This window comes from Alligator sinensis, unplaced genomic scaffold, assembly GCF_000455745.1.
Source record: "Alligator sinensis unplaced genomic scaffold, ASM45574v1 scaffold1051_1, whole genome shotgun sequence".
In the NCBI taxonomy this organism is placed as follows: domain Eukaryota; kingdom Metazoa; phylum Chordata; order Crocodylia; family Alligatoridae; genus Alligator; species Alligator sinensis.
In genome coordinates this window covers 151,150-159,038 of record NW_005842473.1, presented here as the reverse complement: position 1 = coordinate 159,038, position 7,889 = coordinate 151,150, and the positions used below count along the sequence as shown (strand labels likewise).

At 41.3% G+C, this 7,889-nt stretch overlaps 2 protein-coding genes across 3 annotated transcripts in view; both read left to right on the top strand.

Annotated features, from left to right (window-relative positions):
- HAUS3 (HAUS augmin like complex subunit 3) overlaps window positions 1-3,324 on the top strand; it is an 11,815-nt gene extending 8,491 nt beyond the window's left edge. For both annotated transcript variants that reach the window (XM_006030892.3, XM_025212586.1), the window contains one exon: window positions 1,929-3,324. In XM_006030892.3, coding sequence (XP_006030954.1) covers window positions 1,929-2,156 — 228 coding nt within the window. In that variant the 3' untranslated portion in view covers window positions 2,157-3,324. The remainder of the gene's footprint in view (window positions 1-1,928) is intronic.
- A 132-nt stretch (window positions 3,325-3,456) lies between these two features.
- The window catches only part of POLN (DNA polymerase nu), a gene marked incomplete at its 3' end in the record, with an annotated part of 116,627 nt that continues 112,194 nt past the window's right edge, over window positions 3,457-7,889 (top strand). Inside the window, exons 1-2 of the mRNA XM_006030901.3 lie at window positions 3,457-4,214; window positions 5,415-5,561. Coding sequence (XP_006030963.1) covers window positions 5,429-5,561 — 133 coding nt within the window. The remainder of the gene's footprint in view (window positions 4,215-5,414; window positions 5,562-7,889) is intronic.

Below are 7,889 nucleotides of genomic sequence, written 5' to 3'. Positions count from 1 at the left end.
GGAAGGCAGCTGGGCAGCAGGAAGAACAGTGCCCTGCAGGTAAGTCTGTGGAGGGGAAGGGGTGTGGGGGAGGGAACAGGAATGGGGGCTACAGATTGAGGCCCCCACAGTGAGGGAGGGAGTGGGGCAGGGGCTGGGGGCACTACCTGGCCAGGACAGTGAATGGGATCCAGAACCTGGGCAGGGAGTGGGGCAGAGCTACGGGTACCTTGTCCAGGGGATCAGCATCCCGGAACTTAAAAATGGTGGTGGGGGCACTTGGACTAAAGCTCAGCCAGTGAGTTTTAGTTCAAGCGCTTCCACAATTTTTAAGCATGGGGATGCTTTTAACCAGAGCAGGGCAAGGGCAGATGTGAGTTGCCTGCTGCGTGCCTGGGGCTCTCCAACCTGCTGCCTTTGCCCTGGGCACTCTGCTCTGGCCACGTGTCCCCTGCCTGCCTGGCAGCAGGAGGCACAACTTGTGGCCTCGACTGCTTTACAGTTCGGTAGCTAGGTAACTGGTTCTGAGGTAGGACCTAGAGAGTATTGATTGACAGAACTGAGTTGTCCCGGCCTCCTCCCTGTGTCCCCTGGATGAGCTGACTGCAGCTCTGTCCCATTCCCTGAGCTGGCCCTGGCTGGGGATCACCCTCGCCCCGTGTCGTACTTCCTCCATCATTGTGGGTGTCCCATTCTGCCCCTTCACTCCCCCACACCCCTTCCTCTCTGCTGACTTGCATGCAGGGCTCTTCTCTTCATGCTACCCAGCTGTACTCTGGGCCATGTGCATACATGCAGCTGTGTGCATGCTTGTAGCTGCACATGCACGTGGGGTCTGGGGGCCCCCATTAGAAGGCATGTTATATTTATTCGTTAACATTATCAGCTACATCAGGCAAAAAAAGCTGATAATGTTAATTTTCTTGTAGATGCTCATAATCCAATGACAAACTGGTTTACAGTATGCTAGAAATAGATTAGATGCCCCCAAATGAAGGGGATCAGCTGTGTCCCAGGATGTGTGCCAGCAGAGCTTATCTGCTTCCTTGGGCAAAACTCACATCATGTGTTCTCCTGCAGCATTAATGGGCAGCACAACAGGTGACGTTCTCCCAAGGCTTAAGGGGCCTGGTGCTGTGATTTTTTTTGTGGGAGGGTTTTTTTGTTGTTGTTTTTTCCGTGCTTTTCCCTCACTTAGCAAGATGCGTCCTGAGGGTCCTGGGGATGTGTCTTGGTAAGCAGTGGAAGCTGGGCAGGCACGCCCAGGGCTCGGGGGGCCAGATCCTGCTTGGGAATTCCTGAGAGGTACAGGATGGGGCTCCTCCATCCGTGGGGCGACTGGAGAGTGCGGGCAGCTCTGGGTTGCTGGTGCTTTTGTGCCATAAAATAAACATCTGCTGCTAAATTGTGGCACAAGTTGACACCACCTTTGTCATGGCCACAAATTTTGGGCGTTTGTGGCGTGACAAGGGATGTCCGTTTCCTTGGTCTTTTGTGATGGAAGTTGACGGCTGTTTCTTCCCTAACACAGTTCATTTCGTTCAGATCAGTGAAAATGGGGGAGGGAAATCCAGGTGCCAATGACTTTGGTTTTAGTTTGAGTATTCTTGTCTGACTGCTGCTTTGAATTAATTTGTGTTAAAAGTAAAGTATTATGCCATTTTGATCCAATGTGAAATAAAGGGACAGATCCTGTTACCCATACATAGCTTAAATAAAAGCTTAATGTTGTCTTAGTGCAATGGAAGTACTTGTGGTATTAGATGTGAATAATGGCATTATATCTGGCCCAAATGAAAACAAGTACATAATTTTGCCTCTTCTCATAAAGTTTTCCCCACATAAGTCCATTAACAAAGTAGCTTCCAAAAGCTAAAAACAGTTTTCATTTGTAGTTAAACAGTGAATCAGTGATGCAAATGTAATAAATTTTGCTTTTTGTTTTTTAGGAGCTAACTGAACAGTTTCATCAACTAGAAGTTCATTTAAATAAACTCAATCAGCTTATTATGGATCTTCTTGCTGATGTGAAAGCCAAGAGAAAGATTTTAGAGACCAGTTCACTGCTACAGTTGGAAAGAAAACTATATGTATATTTCTTTAAAGATGAAGATCATTTGAAAGAAGTTGTGGAGAATGTAGAGCACCAGTCTAAGGCCCAAACTATTGGTCTCTAGAGGATTAAATGTGAGATGCCTGAAAATGAAATCATAAACTGATCTTCTGTTTTGACATGGAAATGATTTCGCATGGCTGTCTGTCTATGAATCTACAGCATAAAAAACAAACTTTAGATAAATGGTTGGTCTATCACTTACTGAGAACAAACAGCTGTTTTCACAGCTTTTTGGAATACAGTTTTGGCATACAGATCCAAACCTTCAAACTGAAATATTAGAAGGAACAGGTTGAGTATCTACATGAATTACTTCACAGATTGATTTTTGCTACATTGTTGCCTTTCACTAAGTTATTGAGCAGAGCAAAATGAGGACTTGTGAATCCATTTCCCCTCCTCCCCTTGCTTTCAGTCACGGGGAAAGATTCTTCTTTTGCAATCTGCAGAGCTAGTACAGAAGAAGTGTTTTAAAGGTTGGAACTTTTAAAGGTTGGAATTTAAGGACTGAATATAGTATAATACTTCTGAAACGTAATTTTCCTAGGAGTAAAATTTTTATAATAACTTCTCTTGTAAACCTAAGAGACAGATGTAACTAAATGTTTGAGCATAGATCAGGGTGTATGCATCTCTCTCTCTCTCTCTCTCTCTTTTCCCACTGTCCAGAATTCCCTGAGTTGTCTGCCTGCTCTTCTTCATTTGTGGTGGTGCAGACCCTTCAAGCACAAGAACTTTGAAATCTTCTTGACCAGGGTCTTTTAGGGATGTTTGGGTTCTGGCGGTTTATTCTGCAGCAAACTATTTCCTTTTTGGCTTAGTCTGGATTCTGTTATGATGTCTTTAATTCTTTAATAACACTGGCAGACATATTTTGAAATTCTTGTGGGTGATATCTTTATTGGACCAGCTGCATGTTTCGGATACATAAGCAAGGTTTTGGGTAGTTAGGGTACTGTGGTTGACAGGCAAGGTTTTGGGTATCCCAACCATGCAGTTGGTCCAATAAAACATATTGCCCACAAAAATTCTTGCTGCTTGCATATTTTCTGGACTATCATGGCAACATCACTTCAGTGCTACCATAGAGAGCCAAGACTTTTTCTGGTGACATATCTTTTACTCAACTAATTGTGTAATTGGGAGAGATGTTAAACAAACTTTCAGAGACAAAGTGCCCTTCCTTTCATACTGTACAGTTGATCCAATAAAATGTGTTATAAAAAAGCCTTGATTGTATGTTTCTTGGACCGTCACAGCTACAACTACTCTCAAACCCTACTTTCTGCCTAAGATATTAAAAATAAGTAAATGAAATGGGATGGGGCACTTGGAAACAGCTGCATTTTTTTTTTTTTTTTACTTGAAGGGGGGGATGACTTTTTGTGTATATATTCCATCCTATTGTGTTGATTTGTAAGGTTCTTCAAGCACTGTCATGGCATACAGACTTGTTGGCTGCAAAAAGCTAACATCAGGACTTGACTGTATCTGATGGACTAACTGCTGCTTAGCTAACATATTGGAGTCATTAATGGAAAGTTTCTAGCATGTTGGCAATTATTTGCCTATGCTTGTCTCCAGCTTAGGTTATCTAACTGACAGTCAAGTATTCAAAAAGCCAAGAGATTTGGTTTCTGAGTTTTCAAATGGTGGATAGTAATAAATGTTTGCAGATCCGTTTTCAAACCCATCTGTCTACAGTCATGAAGTAGGATAAGTATTTCCCTGCAAAGAAGGGAAAATATTGTCTAGTTGGTGATAGAACCTTCCTTTGGAAATATCAGACAAATGCAGTGTGAAAGGAGCCAGTGGTGGCAAATGAGTATGTAGAGGAACATATTGAAATGCAGCTGTTAAATTCCAGTTGATAGCTTGAATCTTTGAAATACCATAGGCTCTGATGATCTAAATATTTTTAGAGTTAATTTTTAGTCTTGTGCACCGCTCAGAATAAAATGTATAATGTTTTGACTCTTAATCTATAGGTTTCAGCAATAAAACTTTTTTTACTGACTCAACGAAGGACTCTTCAGATTTGGTACCTACATTCTGTTCAGGTGTTATAATGTGACTTTTGGTCAACTGAAAGATATATGAATACAAAGTTAGGAATTGGGTAAGATTCAGGCACTCTATGAATCTTAGAATACCTGAGATTAGTACAGTACTAAATTCTAAAACTGTTGAAAACTTTCCACTTGACAACCTAGCACACTGTTTTGGGATTCTTCCCCCCCCAACACTTCTGTCCCACTGGCCCTCCAGCTTATTTGGTTATATTGCTAATATTTAGAGTACAGAAAATGCAGTCTTCTCTGTTTAATGTCTGCTATTGGGGGGAAATGCTAAAATGTGAGGTGTTTTGTAACTTCATAATTGTGCCATACATGCAGTATGTGGCAGGGGCCTTAATAAAGGTACTATGTAGTTGAATACCTTCTAAAGCAATGGTTCTCAAACTTTTTTTTTGCAGATCACTTGAAAATTGCTGAGGATCTCAGCTGACCACTTAAACTTTTTTTTGTTCTACAAATCAAAGCACACAACTCATATTTTAATATCAGTAGTCTTACCTTTCTAATGCAATGGATGTGCCTGTCTTTTTGAGCAAAGTTCTGGGAAGTCGGGTGTAATGTTTGTCAACTTTAGCCTTAGGTCACCTTCCTGTGGACTACCTGAATGGAGCTCACGGAGCACAGTTTTTGAGAACCTCTGTTCTAAAAGATATCACTACTTTGAAAATCTGCTGGCAGTCTGTATGAAACTTGTGTAGTGTTCCCCACACCCACAAACAGGCTTCACTGCTTATTTTCTTAAATCAAGACTGTCCTGTTTATTTGGCCCCTATGATGGACCTAGCTCTGGGCTTCTCATGAGCTTGACAACACATCTAGCTGCATCTTGGTGTGACTACTGGAGCTGCTATGTTGGATGCTGCTGCTCCTCCCCACACCTTCCCACTTCGGCTGTTGATTTGAGTTGGCAGTGGTGACTGAAGACCCTGAATCTGTGTGGGGGAACAGGGAAATGAATGAGCACTGGCACTGCTCACTCCCTAGTTTCCAGGGCCACCATTTAATCTCTGGTGGGCTGCCACTTGGACAGCTCTGTCTTAATCAGCCTTTGCTGATACTAGTAAGTGACCCTTCGATAAATTGTGTGTGCATAGTAGGAGAAAATCACTTTGGTGGCTGGCATTAAAGTCTAGGTCAGTTTGGTGTGCTAGGCAGGTATCTTTATTACTGATTTGTGCAGTTGATATTGATTTCCATAGTCCTGAAGTTTGTTGTATAATGCTCCTGTATCTTATATTTAGGATTAATCAGAAATATGGAGCATTACAAGGAGTACGTAGGATGTGATCTTTGTAAGACGCCTCTATCAAATATAGCTCAGAGGATTATGTCAGCTATGCAATCACTTCCTTTGGAAGAAACTCATAATAACAGAAAAAGTGAACCAAGTAAGTATTTAAAAAAAAATGCCTGCTCAACTTTAACTGCGTTTCATATGATAGATAAATGTTTTTGAGACTAGATCCTGAAAATGAAAAGACAAAGGAAAATTCTAAAAAATGTACTTAGTGAGGAGAAGAGGGAATAAAGAGAGAGAATAGTTTTTATGTAAGAGTGCCTCCAATAGTTTGGAAATGCTTTTTTCAGTCATATTAAAACCATGTTTTTCATTAGTAAAATAGGACTACAGGTGCTCTCAAGTATAGTGTGCATATGCACATGTGCTTTTTGAAACAAGACTGTGTAATTCCGCGGTTGGTCAAATATTAACTCCTTTTAAAAGGAAAAAATGTTCCAAGACTCATTCTGGATCCTTTATACTGACCAGGCACGGGAGTTTCAGTTGCATCTTTATTTTATTTTATTTAGCTCTTGCATCTATAGCGATTGTTTATATGAGCCTATTCATATACATATACTTTGTCCTATGAAGTACGAATGATGATGACTTTGCAGAGAACACTAGTTCAATATTTTTTTTATCTGTGTACAAAAAGGAAAAAATTAAACTAGAAATGTGTTTGTCATGCACTGAGGTTTGCTTTCAATTACATTTTCACTGGCAGACTTAACAGAATCCAAAATAATCAAGGAATACTAAAGTAGTGAAAGTAAATTTGTTTTGGGGTTGTATGTGTTGTCAAATAGCACAAATGTATAGCTTCCTTTCTTTGTAAGCCTGTAGGAATAGGTTAACACGCCAGCAACGAATGGTTTACTTGGTTTTTCATAGAGAAAAGTCCTACAGGTCAATTTACCTTTATTTTTATGTTTTAAGCATTATTGGGTGTCCTGTTGGGCCTAGTCAGTGTCCATGACCATAGCTTTCAAAACAATATCAACTCAATTAAAAAAAAAAAAAAAAAAAAAAAAAAGGTTGGCCAGGCCTCCTGACCCATGAAATTATCGTCTTTATTAAATCCATTCCAGCAAGAATAGAAACTGAACAGGTATTAACATGCATCTAATTCCTTTTGTGAGTGTCCCGGATTCCTCTTTTAGACTGATTGGAAGAAAAGAGAGAAGATACCTACCACATAGTGCTTATGTTATTTTAACTAAGAGGAAATTATTTATAAACAACTATGTGGGCCAACCCAGACTTCCAAATCTGGAGCAAATATACAGTTAGGAAAAACAGTGATCATTAGTTATGTTAGTCTGATTATTCTGAGTCATTCTAATACTTGATGATTTTCAGCCAAGATCTTTTGTGTGTGAGATGCTATTCATGTCAGGCATGGTATGCTGTAGTGCTGGGCTTAAGATCTTTGTCTAAAAATCTTTCAAAAAACAGAAAATAGCTAGAAATCCAAGATCATTGCTGAGTGAGAGCAGGGTTGGGGGGATGCATTTGTTTTGTTTGCTCTGAGCTTAATCCAGGCTGGCTGGAGGAGTAGACGTTGACGACTAAGGACACTAGACTTGGTCATCTCGGGGGGAAAGTTCAGCTTGATCGATGCCCCTCCTAGACATCAATTTTGCAATAACTATCTAGATGGAAGACAGGACTCTGATTTAAAAAAAAAAATGTTTAGTCTTGCTGACAGATGGGTAAGAGGTCTAATGCCAAGTCCGTGAAATCACACAAGTGTGCAACAGGAACTGTTACCTTTTGCTTCCTCTCATCTCCTGAACTGCCTTCTCTACAAATGGAACAGGTGAGAATGTATAAAGTTAGATGCTCTTCCATCTGAAGTAGCATCTGTCCCCAGTGGCACCTGTTTTCCTTGGAGTAGTAGCTCAGCTGTTTTATGCTGTAGTCTAGTGACTAACCAAAACAACTTGTATAATGTTCTTAATGTATTAATTTCTGCTCATTCCTTTATTTCAATCATTTTGCATGGAGGGTTGAGCTCCAGTTGCCCTTGGCTAATTGGGCCAGGACATGGTTTCTCTTAAGGGGATCCTAGAACTTCCTTAGGGCCAGCATCACTATCCTGAGCTCTGCAGCAGGGGCTCTGACCATCACAGTGATCAGGCCTGTGGGCTGGATGACCCACCTCTGACCTACGGGCTGTACGTTGGCACCTCTGCTCTCGGTGGACTATTGGTATTTTGTGCTCAATGGATAAGAGCCCTCTTCTTTGGGTGGCATGTTCTCTTGCTCGTATAGTAAGCTGCCTACTGAACAGGGTCCTTTTTGTCCTTAGGCTTGTCTTCTGTTCAGATGTGCTGTGTCATTTCTCTGTGTTCCTCCTTTTTAGGGGAGGCACATCCTAATATGTCTGTTTGACTCTGAGCCGCAGCAGTTTGTGGTGGGGGGGGGGGGGGGG